Source organism: Canis lupus, chromosome 13 (genome assembly GCF_048164855.1).
Source record: "Canis lupus baileyi chromosome 13, mCanLup2.hap1, whole genome shotgun sequence".
Classification (NCBI taxonomy): Eukaryota; Metazoa; Chordata; class Mammalia; order Carnivora; family Canidae; genus Canis; species Canis lupus.
Genome location: NC_132850.1, coordinates 22,093,675 through 22,110,546, shown reverse-complemented (window position 1 = coordinate 22,110,546; position 16,872 = coordinate 22,093,675). Strand labels below are relative to the sequence as shown.

At 35.7% G+C, this 16,872-nt stretch overlaps 1 protein-coding gene across 10 annotated transcripts in view; it reads right to left on the bottom strand.

Moving 5' to 3' along the window:
• The window catches only part of NAV3 (neuron navigator 3), a 355,345-nt gene that overhangs the window by 68,924 nt on the left and 269,549 nt on the right, over positions 1 to 16,872 (bottom strand). For 8 of the 10 annotated variants that reach the window (XM_072772862.1, XM_072772863.1, XM_072772868.1 and 5 more), the window contains 4 exons: positions 14,671 to 14,712; positions 13,101 to 13,261; positions 6,614 to 6,802; positions 3,447 to 3,499 (listed from right to left, as the gene is read on the bottom strand). In XM_072772862.1, coding sequence (XP_072628963.1) covers positions 3,447 to 3,499; positions 6,614 to 6,802; positions 13,101 to 13,261; positions 14,671 to 14,712 — 445 coding nt within the window. The remainder of the gene's footprint in view (positions 1 to 3,446; positions 3,500 to 6,613; positions 6,803 to 13,100; positions 13,262 to 14,670; positions 14,713 to 16,872) is intronic. The other 2 variants (XM_072772864.1, XM_072772869.1) reach the window with 1 other exon arrangement.

Genomic DNA, 16,872 nt, shown 5'->3' with positions numbered 1-16,872 from the left:
CTAAATACAAATATATCAGATGACTCTTTATTCTATGAACCATCAACCTGCCATTCATTCACCCATTCAAAGTTACTTAAAAAAATTCCTTCTTGTATTAGCTGTAGGTTAGGAAATACGCTAATGAACCAAACATGGCCCCTGCCCTTATTAAATCAATATAAATTAGATTCCAAGTACAAAACAGATCTAATAAACTTTTTAAGACACAATCAGTCAGAAAGAACCTATTTATTGCAAGGCTAAAAGGGCCAGGAATACAAAGAATAAAAAAAGGCTCTAGAATTAAAAAAAAAAAAAAAAAAAAGTCACACAGCCTTCCTTGGCTAATGTTTATCTCTCTCACTTTTCATAAAGATGTGAGTAATAAGAAGTATGTCTTTCCTATAAGAAAAGTAACAGCACAACAATAACTAAGAACTGAAACTGAGGAAGAAAAGAGGTAGAAGAAAAGAAGAGGTGGTGGGGTCTGGAACCAAGCCTGGGGAACTCATGCCAGCATCTAAAGGGGTTGATGCCAAGAATCTGTAAACCTGGAGGAATTTAATCTCAGTGTTGCTAGATATTCCGATTACATTAAAAAGAATTTAGCAATTTGCACTTTTAGATAAAAGTTCCGGATTTCACAGCATTGGCTTGGATTTAAACACAAGCACACAAACCCTAAGTTTGCCAAAGGTAATAAGTGGCAGATCAAACTAGGCCTGTGATTCCCAACCAACATGCAAATTCCCTGAATCTTTCTGCTCAGAAATTCCATAAGGTGATATACTTAATTTTATAACAAGATACTTTTGAGAAATTTACCAAACTATAAGTGGTAGAAGCTTTAAAAAAAATGTATAGGTGAAGAATCTGTACAATGAGATTTGTTAAATCGATGATTTTATAGGTAAATGTTTTTTGCAAAAAGCCATTTTATTAGTTTAACTTCAAGTGAAATACGTACAGCAAAATATATAATTCTGTAAGTTGTATAAGTGATAATGTTAGAGGAAACATGGTTTATACTCACGGTTCATAAGAGCAGTATTTTGCCTAATAAAAGCAGATAGAGCCTAATATTGTTCTTAAAAAAAAAAAGGAACTTCGCCCCCGCATAGACACTTAAATTATTTTATGAAGTACCACCATGCACACCTATGTTAGTTGAATACTGCATAATCTCAAAAGATGCAATTCACATAGACTATGGTATAAACAGTGCTCCTAGAACCATGTAGTATACCATAATTTTTGTTATTTATGGTATACAACATTCCTGGTCTTCTCTAATAATTACACAAAACCCATGTGACAGATGGGATAGATCTGACTGTTGTTTTCCAATTTCATTTTACAGGTATAGTCCAAAGAAACCTAGCAATTTGCCTGATGTCATACAATAGCTGCTGATAGAGTTAGGCAAAAATGCATATCAACTGAATCCTGATCCAGTCTTTAAGAAGGCATGAAAAATAATGATAAATTGCCTTTTTACTTCATGGTTTGAAAAGCACTTTCACAGATATTTTCTCATTGTCAGTGGACACTCAGTGCATGATAATGGGGGACGGAAATCTGAATGACTCCTCATTATCTTTGATTTTTCTCTTTATCAGTCCTTCAAATATGCATTTATTTGAGTTGTTTAACTCTAGGTTATTTATGAGTTCAAGAATATAATTTCAGTCATTTTCTGTACAATTAGTTAAATTCCCTAATATCCCAACAATGTCACCTTTCACGTAGCTTGATCAACCAACCCATTCTTTTCACACATAAGGGTATATTTCATTTCTAAAATTTGGCACGTGGGTATGCATATATAGTCATTTTGTTTTAATCTCTGTTCCCATTTTATATCATTCCCTTACTATAATCTCCTCATTTATGCTTTCTGATTATCCTTACCACTTTGACATCTACTCTTACTCCTCAATCTCACAAGCCTGAGATTATGACCTGAGCTGAAATCAAGAGTCAAATGCTCAACTCAATGAGCCGATCTACAATTTTTAAAATGTACCTGCTTTGTTCTCTATAAGCCTGCAATAGCCAATATAGTAGCTACTGGGCACATGTACCTATTTAAATTTAAATTAATTAACTTAAAAATTCAGTTCGTCTTGTCATACCAGACACACTGCAAATATTCAACAGCCACATGTGGCCAGAGGTTACTATATTAGACAGTGCAGCTATAGAACATTTTTATTATCACAGAAAGTTCTATTGGACTCTGGTACATAGTAATTGGCCATCTGTTTTCCTTTAACCCATGTGCCTTTTCTTCTTAGTCTGTCTCAGGCTGAATGAAGGCAGTTTTATCCAAACACTGTTTTTGCATATATTTAAAAATACTATAAACATGCTGCATCTCTTGATTCTATGCTATACAGAGACTTCAACCAAAATGGTTTAAGTCAGAGCACATCTCCTCAGCAAGCAGTGGCACTGGGCCAATTAGGAGGGACACTAAGTGTGAACACGTTTCTTTTATGTGTTGTTTCCCCAAAACATTGCACCTTTCTTACTTCTTATCCATTTGCCTTCAATTTACTGCCTAAAGAAGTAAATTGAAGCAATACTGATTTCTTCATTGACAGAGTGTAATTGGCAAATTTAATCATTAAAAGGAGAAATGATGGGAAAAATATTGCCTTTCCCAATAACAATGTGATTTTGAGCCGTAAATATGCAAGATGAGCTTATAAAAGGAGGGCCCTACCATTTAAGCCTAATGAAATGAGTGAAACAATTAGTATTGCTTGTCATGCTTAATTGCTCAGTGACAGCCAAGACTGATCTTTTTATGAACCTTTCAGTCCTGGACTCAGGATTATTCACAGTGCTCTAGTCCCAGTGAGATGCAGTAAACTAAATACACCTCACCCTCACCTGGCATGGAGTCCTCTTATAAAATACAACTTCCTAGAGATCTTTTTTGTTTTTATGCATAGGGAAAGTAAGTTGAAACACTAGCATTTTTCTCTTTTTTAAGAAATAGTTTTAAAAATCACCGTCTATTTCAGAAGGTAGGTTTTTTGTTTTGTTTTGTTTTGTTTTTAAATCTCTAGGCCTTTTTGGCACAATCTTCTCAAAAAAGTGAACTTGAAAAATTAAAATAATAAAATAGAGAAAATACCAGAGGACAATTACCAGTCATGGTTCAGAGATCCAAACAAGGAAAACTAGTCAATATTATGAATTTATGGTACAGCATAGAACAAGGGCTCAGGCGTACCCCAATAGGTTTTACGAAATTCAGTGCATGAAAAAATGCACTCACTAACTTTAACAAGTACCCCAAGGTCCAGTGAAGGCACATATAAGTAAGTGGGCTGCAGAAGGGTGCGGTAGCTCCGCGCATTACTTCCTGCCCAACTTCTGCATAAGTATCAATCTACTGAGTCGCGTGTGTGCTTGGCAAATGCAGAAGCTTTCTCTTCACAGTGGATACTTACTGTTGAGTAAAGGGAAGACGTGCTGGAGACCAGTGATAACGAAGAGCCGTGAACTGGAAAAAGCAAAAAAGAACAAAAGGTGAAATACTGAAGTCTGCTCAGAAACAGCGGGCCTTTGCTGGAACGTGGCCATTAGGGACGTAAAATAATAACAGCTAGACAGAAGAATCGGAGAATGATTTGGCTTCTGGAGGTCAAACAGTTGAGACAGGGGAAGGTCCCATACCTGTTCCTCTAAAATACCTCCTTCATCATGTTGGATAGACCCTCTGAGCGTGCTGTGTGCTTATTTCAAGCTGTAGTAAACTTCCACAGAATAAATTACCAGAAAATGATAGAAACCTAAAATAAAGTGGCCATGAACTTTACACTTTAAGAAAACATTTTATGTATTTTATTTATTTAATTTCCTTTTTATACAACAAAGATCTATTTTCAATGTTTTTCGCCATATGCTTTCAGGGGAATAAGCATTTAACTTAACTTGCTATTTCAACATTATCTGTGATGAGTTGATTATGCCCTTTTAAATGGAGAATTATTATTCCTTTTGTAGTTTTAGTCCTAGAAAAATACTTATTTCAAGGTGGTGTCTCATGGAAATGAAGAACGGAAATTGCATATTTTTATCGGAGTATACCAAAAATACCATCTTACACAATTGATAGATTGTCTTATATCTCTGCACATCTAATGTGTTAAGCCCAAAAGGTGGTAAAATTATGCTTAATTATATTTGTAGAAAAGTCCTTCTGCTTTTCACTGTGGGGTAATATAAAGTTATTTCTGCATATTTACCCATTAAAAAACATTAGTTGGGCCCACCCAATGAGACAGGCCATTTCTAGATCCTTGGACTATAAAAATGATAAGACCATCCTAGGAGCTCAAAAAAAAAAGTAGAAAGATATACAACTCAGAAGACAATTACAATAGAGTAATAAAAACCCTGTCGAGAGCAATGCAAGAGGTACCATAAGAATACATGGGAGATGCTCACAACCTGGTCTGGAGAGGACTGGGACAATCCTGTGTAGGATTGTGGCAGTGGGGCTCAAAAGCAAGGGATGAATTTGAGGGACAGCAGCAAGAACTTGTTTAAAACTGACTAAATATAAAAATGTGGGTCAAAAGAAGAATAAAGTATAATCCTCAGATTTCTACTACCCCTCTGTGAGATGTGTAAAATGTTAGTCATCTGAAGAACACAATACAAACAAAATCCCACATTCTTCCAGCCTCTAAACTAAGATTTTCAGCATGGGGTACAGAGGCAGGTGGACAACAAATCAGGAGATTCCATTTTTGGTCCATTGTTGCTACCTACTATTCATAGGTCAATGACCTCCTCCTAGTCTGTGGCTGTTTCTTTATCTTCACCATAAGCATTGAGCAGAGAAGGCATCAATAAAGCCCCTGCCATCTCGCTAGCTCAACAATCCCTTGATGGTAAACCACAAGATAAGACCTGTAATAGTTCACTGTTCAATGTATGGGCATCAAAGAGCCATTGTGCCCACTCAGCCTGGCGTTCAGCACTTTAAATGATTGAATCTTCATACACAGAAGGCCAGACTTTCCCAGCATATGAAAAGTATTCTATCTGTAAATGAGGCACCCTAGATGAGCCATCAGTATGCTTAGCAAATTATTATTTTTTTAAATATTTTATTTATTCATGAGAGATAGAAATAGAGAGAGAGATAGAGATAGAGAGAGAGAGAGAAAGAGAGAGAGGCAGAGGGAGAAGCAGGCTCCATGGAGGGAGCCCAACGTGGGACTTGAACCTGGGACTCCAGGACACGCCCTGAGCTGAAGGCAAGTGAGGGCACTGAGCCACCCGGGAATCCCCACAAATTATTTTTTACAGTATTATAAGATGCCTGTCCGTGAAGAGAGTGATAGAACCATCTCAAAAAAACAATGACTTCACATTTCTTATCAGTTTAACTTTGTCTATCTACCCTGCCACAATCAGCAGACTCTTGGGATATAACCCCCTCTCCATCACACTGAGCCGAGGGGGTTCAGTTAATATCCCAAAAGGTAATGGCAGTGGTGATCAACCGATTTAATGCCAGTAGTTTAAATGTACAGTGGTGGCCTGAGAACATGAAATCGATTTTCACAGCTATCTAAACTTTTAGTCAGAAGAGGCTTTACGAAAGTAGGAAGGATAAAGAGAAAGGAACAGAGCTACCTCCTAATTTCATTCTCATGACAAACCTGTGAAATTATAGATGCAGGAACTAGCACTGACTAAGTTAAGAAACCTGGTCAAGTTCATACCACAGATAAGTGGATGACCAGAGGCTTAACACTTAGTATGTTTCAAGGTCTGGAGTCCTTTCTTTTACACATAATTATTAAAGACTAGGATAGTTGGCTGATTTCATGTCTGATTTTATTCTGATCAGTTTAAACTTTTATGTTTACCTTTATTTTATCCTTAGCTGATATGCTTTATAGTATGTGTGCCACAATTTTCCTTTATGGCTACTTTAAAAAATCTTCCTCTAAATCAAAGAGGAAAATCTCTCAAATATTGTCAAATTTCACACCTTAGTTATATAGCTTAAAAAATTACATACATTTGAACATCAATGAAGCCTCCTGAGTTTTTCAAATGGAACTATTATAAAGTATTCACATAGAACCTGTTGCATTGTATAAGGAAATGAAACTTCTAAGGCAAGAAAGTAGACCTGATATGAATTCTGATATGATATGCTAACAGAAACCAACAGCAGAGGGAGTTTCTGAGAATACAAGTTGGCAACATGCAGTAGTTTCGTGAGATCATTTTTCTCGTTTATGTATCTGTATAGTTCTTTAAGGTGTCAAACAAAACATTTGCTCTGATATTTGACACATGAGGGCAAATAGTCTCTAAAATAATGAGGATTTCTGTATGGGAATGTTCGATTTGTTCTGAGCTGTCCTATAGGCAACTATTAACCTAAAGAATTTCTGGCATATTTCCAAATGCATAAAGAAACAGAAGGTAATGCAGACTAAAACTTCTTCAAGCTTCAGGGCTCCCTAAATGAGAGTTATACTTACTCATTTATTTACTCTTCAGGAATTCTTGTGATGGCGACTGCTGTGACAGTTTTCATCTCTGAGTTAAATAAAGCAACTCCATCTTTATTTCCCCCTACGCCTACCTTCTTCCATGCTGTCTCGGAAGGAGCCTGAATGACTGATGGCACGTGGCCTTTCTTCCAGAGACGTGGCACTGCCACAGAGCTGGGAGTCGTCATAGAGATCGAAGGAAGAGTCTTGGGCTGGGATGCTATTGGAGCGCATCATGCTGGGCCCAGGAAGGTTAAATTGAGACAGATTGGTTGGGCTCACTGAAAAACAAAGCACACATAGCCTCATTATTCTGGGGCTTGGGTGATGAAAATGGTAGGCTGCTGGAGAGGGAGGATGAGATCCTAATTCAACGGAAAGGTGAATTCAGTGGGTGTCTCTATCTAAGGTAGGCTGACCGTCTGCGTCTGAAATGTTCAATAATAGTTTCCGCAGAGTCCCTCTTGTCTCCCAACACTTCCATGGCCAGCAGAATGGCAATGACTAAAGCAATATTAAACAAAGCCGCCAAGCAACCTCTCCTGTTGATGCTCAAAATACAACAACATGGTAGATCCTGCTGGCGATTATGAAGAAAAGACTTTGTGTTTGCAGGTTTCTTTTCGAGAAAAATGCATCACTTTTATAGAAAAAATAAAATCGAAAGGGAAACACAAGAAAACTAAATTTCCCAAGAAGACCCTTCTGAAGCTTCCAGGCAAAGACTTCCAGTCATTTTGAGTTCTGAATTTATGTAAGTTCATGGTCAATGCCATCATTATTATCAGAGTTAGTTTATACAAGAAGAAAATAAAATTTTTCTTTAAATGGAATGTAATATACATGGTTTCTAGAGCTCATCCAGCAGGTTAATGACACAATTCTCTTCTGTGTCTAAGACCAGAGTGCCGTAGTGAGACTGTCAAATGTCACAAACCTGTTATGTTTTCTGAGCAGTACCTCATGTTCACCATTTGAAATAAGAATTTATTTACTTAGTGCTCATTGTCAAAGAGTTCTGATGAGACTTAACTTTGCAGGCCAACTGATAATCATGAACTTAAAAAAAGATGTGGCTGACTGAATGTACAACTGCTTTGGAAACAATACTGTCTTAAAATATGGAATAAAAGCACAGCACAAACCAAGAAATGTATTTATCATAAATGTTCATATTTAAGAAAAGTAAGCTGTTACAGACATGTGAAGAAGTAGGCAGGAACCTTTTACGCTATCACAAAAGCTGTGAGTACTTTCAAAACCTCAGGGAATTTATGTTTTTGGCTCAGAATTAGTCTGATTATCATTTCAAATTTTTTTTGATAAAAAAATTTTATCCTATTTTTTTCCTTTGACACAGGCACTACATTTCTTTTTAATATAATGGCTGGCTTTCCAAACAATGTAACATAGGAGTCATACATTGAGGCAAATGAAAGAGAATTTCTCCTGTTTCCCAGGCACTGTGTTGGATATTTTATAGGTATTAATGAATTAATATACAGAACAACTCTGTGATAGAGTGGTTGTGGATCAGAATGAAAAAAAAAGGAAGAGAAAAAGGAAAGAAACACAAGATTTAGAATTATATCTGTGTGTGCAAATGTGAAATGCGATAAAGATTAAAGAAACCATGGATTTGCAAAGTGTGCAATCTTTTGGAAAGAAGAAGAAAAGAAGGAAAATGAGAAGGAAAGAGAGAAGGAAAGAAGGACGAATGAGGAGAGACTGGGAGAGTGAAGTGACAGCAAGGGAGGGAGGGAGAGAGAGGTATCTTTTAGGCACAGTCCTTCAGCCAGCAGTGCCTAATTCAATTTAATTGCTGATTGACTGCCAATAGCTACTCTGAAGGACATTCTAGACTTGAATGTGTATGTTTATTTTTTTTATTTTTTTTATTTTTTATTTTTTTGAATGTGTATGTTTAAAGTACCTGCATTGGAGTAAATCGTCCTATTCTATGTCTACAGTTTGAATTGTCTCTTTGCTAAATGAATGAAGTATTCAACACATTTGTAAATGTTTTATGTCAATACGTATCCAGAGGTTAGGAGGTCATTTCTTTCACTATTTGTCTTTGCATAGTAGTTGCAGAGCTATCCAAGTAAATTGTCCTTCTATAATTTCAAAACCTATGACTTGACTCATCCAAGAAATAGAGGATTGGCGTGAATTTTAAAGTGAATAGTTTGCATTTACAAACACTTTTGATAGCTTCTCCATTGAAGCTATACCCATACTATTTAAGAATGTTCAGTTAAGTTCATGTCTATGACAGGTCTACTTTTTTTTGGTACTGTGGTTGAATGGAAAGATAAATATGGCACGGCCTTGACTTCAAGAATGGCTACAGCAGAGGTGACGGAAGGGCAGAAAATTTCATATGTAAATAAATCAAGAAAAATTATACAATAGAAGACAAAATATGACAGAGAATTTCTGCAATGGTACACAAATTAGCACAGGGCTTTTGTAGTGGCTTTGTTTCCCATCTGCTTCAGGCAAATATCCCAATCTCTACCCTTCAGTTTCTTCATGAATTATAATTTTTAAAAACAGCAGAATAAATGACCTCGTGACTCATTCAAAGCTTAGAGACACAGTCAAGTTCTAAATAGGAAAGCTATAGATGTGGCAATATATTAGGGAAAGGGGGGCTACTGACTTTGTCTTAAATTATATTTCAGAGCAAAGCCACTGTTTTTATTATATTCTTTAAAGATTTTATTTATTTATTCATGAGAGATACAGAGAGAGGCAGAGAGAAAGGCAGAGATCCAGGCAGAGGGAGAAGGAGGCTCCATGCGGGGAGCCTGCCTGATGCAGGACTCGATCCCGGGACTCTGGGATCACACCCTGAGCTAAAGGTAAAGGTAGATGCTCAACTGCTGAGCCACCCAAGTGTCCCATCACTGTTTTTATTAAATTAAATGTTGACTTGTGGGATTTGAGGAGAATGGAACTGACAGAAATATGGAGTGGGTTTTGAAATACCCCAGGGTCTCTCCTTGACTTTGCTACTATATCTAGACAGACTAGCGAGTTTATGATATTGTTTTAAAATAAGAATATTCATATAGAAGCTGATTTTTAACTTATTTTGTGGAAGCTGAGACTATCACTAGGCACTAGGTAGAGATTCAAGAAAATTTTATTTGATTTTTTAAAAGAGGAACTTCAAAAGTATGATATATCTAGATTCAGAAAGTTTCTGTCATGTGTGAGTTTAGAGAAGCTAGATATGTCATAAGAATTTAACTGATAGTTGAATTGAGCCAGAGGTAAATGTCTCCCATCTCTGAGATTCTATGCTCTCATGAGTATAGAAGAAAGGGATTAATTCTGAAAAGTTTGAAAGGTGAATATGGAGAGGGGAACAGGAGGGCATTCAAGGTGGAGGAACCTCTGGATGCAAAACCATAGAAACTTCCCATATAAAGCTGTTTAAACTACTCTGTATGCAAAAAGGTCTGACAAATATATAGAACTCGCAGGTTAGAGGCAGATATTATGACTTCTACACACTAAATCTCAAGTAGAGTGAAAAATGAAGCTGAGTAATTGCTGTCACTCATGGGAAGATGACAATGAGTCTCACCAGGTTATGAGATGCCTTGCAAGGACTATGACCAATAGTAAATAAAGTTTCAATCAAAGATGTATTTTATTTACATAAGTTAGATTCTGATTCATATTCTTGAGTGAAATGGGTTTCTATTATAGGCATCATACATACCAGGAACTACACAAAAACCACAGTTTACTTTGGTAATAGCTCCTGCTACTCTACTGACGATGATGCACCTACAGTGATCTTGAATTTGTTTGTTATATGTGACTTCTTACAGCAATATTTCTAAAAATTTTATGTATTAACATATTTTAAAAGGTAGAAAGGATAAAGAAAACACAGGTACTGTAACTGCCAAATGTTAGTAATAATCACTTCCTGATCATTCAGAAGAGATAATGACCAAATTGGAAACAAATGATGACCAAAGTGAACTGCGGGACAGTGCTATCTATCTATATTCAAGTTAAAATATTCCATTTGATATATTTTTAAAATTTAGTAATAAAGAAATCTTTACTTATATTTAATAATACCCACTGTCTTGCCTAGTAAGTATAAATTCTGTTGATTGAAGATACAATAGAAAGTTTTTTGTTTTATTTTTTAAAGATTTATTTATTTGAGAGAGAGAATGAGTGAGAGAGAAAGATACAAAGAGAGAGAGAGGGAGGGAGACAGAGAGCCTAATGCCAGGCTTGATGTCATGACCCTGAGATCATGACCTGAGCTGAAACTAAGAGTCAGATGCCCAACTGACTGAGCCACCCAGGTGCGCCACAATAAAAAGTTTTAAAAAATAATTTCTTTTTTTTTTTAAATTTTTTATTTATTTATGATAGTCACACACAGAGAGAGAGGCAGAGACATAGGCAGAGGGAGAAGCAGGCTCCATGCACCAGGAGCCCGACGTGGGATTCGATCCCGGGTCTCCAGGATCGCGCCCTGGGCCAAAGGCAGGCGCCAAACCGCTGCGCCACCCAGGGATCCCAAAAATAATTTCATGTTTTTAAAACTGGTCATTTTTTTCTGTAAAATAACACAGCATAGAGATCTCAGAACGCTTGATTTGAAGCCATGTGCATTTATAAAATTTGGGTGGGCACATGAGAGTGTGTTAACATGTCTGGGAAGGTCTTCCTTTATAAGTCACAATGGGTGAAAATGTTGGATAGTAGAGGCAGTAGATCAATTTGAAATCCACTGCTATCATCGTGATAATGTAAGGCATGCTTTCCAATAAAAATGATGAAGTAGCAAGGCCTGTTAAGTCTTATACTCTCTTGAGTCTTAGTGCACATAAGATCAGTCCCCTATAATATAAGCTAGGTATTATGGATCCATTTCACAAATGAGGAAATTGACTTTGTTAAAGTCAGACATAGTAAATGGTGAGCATTTTTTTTCCCAAATAATAATGAACAGACGGATTTACTTAGAACAATATAAATAAGAATATAATGGGGTAAGGATTCAATTAGTCAGGGGTGTCTGGGTGGCTTAGTTGGTTAAGCATTTGACTTTGGCTCAGGTCATGATCCCAGAGTCCTGGGATTGAGCCCCACGTTGGGCTCCCTGCTCAGCAGGAAGTTTGCTTCTCCCTCAGCCTCTTACCCTACTAGTGTTCTCTCTCTCTCTCTCTCAAATTAATACAATCTTTTAAAAAAATGATTCAGTTAGTCAGATTAATGTCAGGTATTGAAAAGATTGATAAGAGATATAAGATAACTAGCAAACTCAGCATCCCAGGTGGTTTGGGTTTGTCTCAGATGTTGTGTAAAATTAGAGCTTATTTCATATTTCTATGACACTATAAAAAGATATTCAATTCATTTTTTGAAGTCAAAATTTTAAGCTTCTTGGTATGTTTCATAATTACAATTCGAAGGAAGTAAAAGCTATACCATCCGTTGTCGTTATGAGACAAAGTAGTCTCATCACTGTTGGCGTGGCAGTAAAAACTTGGTGTTTGTTAGGAATTCCTTAGCTTATATGGAACCATGACTAAAATAATTGGTTTTTATTGCCAAAGCTTTATTCTGTAAACAATGAAGAGTTACCAAGAGAAGAGAAAAGAGCCATGAGTGTCCTATGGGACTGAAAAAGTTGAAACTATGAAAGGATTTGGACAATCAGTAGGTCCATTATTAGAACAAAAATTTCTAAAGTAAAACAAAAAAGAATAATGAGACTACTTGATATGTGATTTTATAGAACAGGAATCTATTTTTAAAAGCACTGGATCTATTAAATTATAACTGGCATGTTTAGACTCCTTTCATTACTTTGTCACTCTTCCCTATGTTTTCTGTGACATTTATACAAATGATTTTATATTTCATACAGATGATGCTAAGCACAAAGTAACCTAATGGCTAACTTTGTCATTTTTTTTTTTTCATTTCACTTATCCAAAAATGTTCACAGGGAAAACTCAGATTCATTTTAAGGAGAGTTTTGAAATGGTATTAATTTTGATCAGTTGTAAAGATGTGATTTTAGAGTCATGGAGTTATTTTTTTCTTCTTAATTATTTATATTTTCTGTTTTTCTACAATATTTATATTTTCTGTTTTTCTACAAAAGTATGATAAATTTTGTTAAGGACTTAAAAAAAAAACACTTTTAACAAAACCCAAGAGATATTTCATTATTTTTTTAAGAGGACCCTGAGAAAACGCCATAGGCTTGAAGTCAGGTGTTCTGAGATCTATTACTGCCTCTGCCCCTTATGAGGTGAGACCCTTTCTTTGAGAGAAATGACCTCTCTGTGACTCTGGATCCTAGACTGTAAAATAATAACAGTAGTACCCATATCAAGTTGTCATGGGCAATAAACTGCATATCATTTGGAAAGTATTTTGTGAATAACCAGCCATCCAACAAGTACGAGGTACTATTAATGTGTGTATCTTTTCTTTAAGCAAACAATTTTTATGGATACCAGAGCTCCCGTGAGGGGCAGGTGGTGAAAAGAACAAGATTAAATTGTGTTTAGAACATTTTACCCAGGTTGGAAAAGTGGTATTTTCCTGTTGCAGAAGATGACATAGCAGAAGGGGAGAGCAGAGGGGACTGGTTGCCAGCATCCTGCAGCCCTCCAGTGGAATGGGAGCGCAGCCACTCTTTGCCCTCTTCTTGGTTGGCCTGCCGAGATGATGGGGTGTATCTGCAAAACAGCACAGCTAAGACACTGAAGTACGTCTACAAGGGCAAGGCAATACCAGGACAAGAAAACAATTGAGAGGAGCTTACTATTCAGACTGAACAACATTCTCAAACAGATTGAATCTAATTATAATTGCTTAGTTCTTCCAGATGATCTGACACCATCTGTTTGAATCTCACAGGAAAAAAAAATAAAGGATTTTGAAAGGAAAATTATGCTTCTGTGAGATATGTAGTGGAAAATCATAAGCAATGAGCAGACAGCCAAGTTAATTGAGAAGGCCTCAAAAGCACAGTGCTTGGAAGGATGTGAAGAGGGTGAAGGCACAGACTAAATACGGTAGACAGTGCTAGGCCAGGAGCCAAGGAAACTGGCGTGATGGCCACAGAAAGGCATAGGAAATGGAACACAAATTGACAGATCTTTTTTTGAAAAACAAAAAAAAGAAATGAAAAAAAAAAAAAGAAAAACATTAAAAAAATTATTTGGCTAAAATGCCACTTGATATCATGTCTAGATTTTTTTTTTTTAAAAAAAGGAAAAAAATGGGCTCACTTTGGTGGAAAGTAAATTTCTGAAACAAAATCTTGAAATGGAATAACTGCAAACTATTTGCTATTACTAAGGGACTGGCAAGAAAAAGGATAACAGGGAAAGGCCTATTTGGCCAGTGCTCATTTTCACCAGAGTAAGTAAATTCTTGACATCAAAGAGCATTTAACTCACTATGTTCATACGTGTTTCACCTCTCTTTTTTGTTCATTGTATATCCTCTCCTCAGATAAAAGTGTACAGTAAAGGAAGGCCATGGATTAAATTTTCATTTTAGTTTTTATGATGAACTGAAGGATTATTTTGAGACTATTATGTTAGACTAGACTAATTGATATCTAAATTGACCAGCACTCCTGATAAGCAGAAATTAAAACTCTTGAGTTTTTACCAAAAGGACTCTTTAAAAATTCATACCTTAATTATAGTATTTGTCCTCTGATGATGAAAATATATTTTTTGAAAATTCAAATTAGAGCATCCTTCAACCTTTCAACATTAACGGGCCACATCTGTAGATTATATGGGTTGAGGTTTTGCAAGCATATGCCTCCAAGATGCAAAAGTTAGGGAAGTTAATTTTATTTTAATTTATAGAAGTGAGTACTGGGATCTACCAAAAGTTGCTGCCCCCCAAATAATGGTATTTACATTGGATTTAATTTACTTAGTCTGACCTCTACTGGTATCTCCAACAGGAGGCTTATCTCACCAATGCCTCAGGCCAGAGAAAACATCAGGATTAAAAGTGATGCCATCTGTGATGGCAAACGAAGGAAGAAAGAGGGAGAGAGACAGCACACAAAGTTTACGTAACAACAGAGAAAGGCAGCAATTGTGCTGAGAGAAATATATACCTTAGTCCCTTTTTGGGTAGTGTATTTCTGTCAAGCTGCATGCTGTTAAAACAAAGAAAACCCCTAAGGACATAATGCAAACAAAATCTCCAAATTACACATGCAACAAAAATGGTTCTCTAAACTTCACAAAATAAAGTTTTTGTGACAAATATTTAGTGCTTAATTTATTGGAAAAGGCCAACAAAAGGGGACCGGATGTTCATTGTTGTAACACATTCGATGATAATTTAGTGACCGGATTATGAGCAGGTGGATTAAGTCATTTGTTGACATAATTCCCCAGTAGATTCTATTTACCTACTGCTAGGGTAGCTTTTGCTTCCCTGTGCAGCTGACTAGATTTTGGCTGTGATTTCAAATTCTGGAGAGTCCGAGGTGGAAATCAGATAGATCTGCTCTCCCTCAGCTAAACTGACAACTTTCAATGGACAGAGGAGATATAAAACATCCTTTAATACTCAGTTTTTGTTTTCATATTATTTTTAATAAAAACAAAGGCAGATCTATTCCATTTGCATAGAAGGACAGAAAGTAATATATAATAAAATATCTGCTTGAAACGTAATGTTTTTGGCACCATTTATTTAAATATTTAATAGAATTAAACCATGCCATCCTTTGGAGATTCTAAGTTAGGTATTTAAAAGGCTGTAAGTTTTTTATCAGTTTCCATTTTAAAGAATTCTCAACTGGTCATAGAAGAGGGATGAAAGGATGTGTCTGGAGAAAATGAGAAATGGCCTCTCTAAAAATAGAAGAGGGTGTCAACAACTAAGTGGGACAAGTATAGAGCTTTCTGTTACAATCTCTGGCATGTGAATAACCAAAGAATAAAATTTATTTGAATTTCAAGAATGATAGCTCTCTTCCAGTAGAACCTCCAATGATCAAAATTAAATACACAGGATATGCATAATGGGTATGATAAAACACAAATGCAAACACATTGACTTGAAAATTAAGCACTCAAAATCAAAGCTAAAATGTTTTCTTCTGTGTGTACTCCATTAGCACTGTAGTAGAAAGCAACCAAAGGCATTATATGACTTTACTTGTTGGGAATGTCTGCATAAGGTAATTACTCCATTATGTAGAGGCCAGTTCTAGTAAATGTTTTGACTACATAAGGTTTTTAGTAGTGTGCATCAGCAAACAAAAAGGAATCAAACTGAACAAATATGAAAAACCTATTAATATGGTCACAAGCCATTTTAAAGATTATCTTTTTCATGTGTGCAGATTTATTAAAGCTTCACATTGCAGAGAAAATTGAAAATAAGCAGTTTGCCAAAATATCAATTGTATAAAATGTGTATGTTTATATCATTCAGACAATTTAATTTAAAAAAAATGGAAAAAATACATTTAAATTGACCAATATAACTTAAAACCTTTAAGTAGAAATATGTTTGATCTGGATACTAGTGGTTTTATAATGTAGACACTTTCCACACACCTTGAAAAGTCACATACTCTTATGCCTACAAGGGCCAGGCAGGCAGGGGGCAATGAAGGAGAGAGGGAATTTAGCCAGTCTGAGGTGGTCAGACCCCATCTGTTCAAGGCCAAGAGATGCTCTACAGGATTGTGAAGGCAGGGTTGCTCCACTTGATATTTCAAAACAAGCCTGCAATTTGTAATGTTGGTTACTACTTTAAATTACTGTTAAATAATTATTGTAATATGGTATCATTATGTATTATTGCTTTAAATTATTAGAATTTATAAAATGTTTTATAAAATAAATGTATAGAATTAAAAAAATTACCTTAAATTACTTTAAATTAAATTAATGTTTAGTTATTGTTAAATAATAATTATTGTTAAATAATATGGTTAGGGTACAAAAAGCAAAACAAACTAAATAACTGCAAACTGGTTACGGCTCAAAGGCCACCAATATTTGGAGCAGCTAGCGGGAAAATTACTGAAAAAGTTTTGTGATTATTCATTATTTTATGACATTTTAACGAAAAGGAATTTGAACAAAGTTAAAAATATTTATGGAAAATTATTGATTCAATAATATTAAGATATGAATATATCAATAAAATTTTTTGAAATTGTAGATCAACAGGTAAGTCGTGAACTTCTATACAGCCCCAACATCTCACTCTAATTACTTTCTTTTCAATATTTACATTTTAGCACACTTTTTGTCAGGTATGGCTCTTTGGTTTCCTTAGCATGCCCAGCATT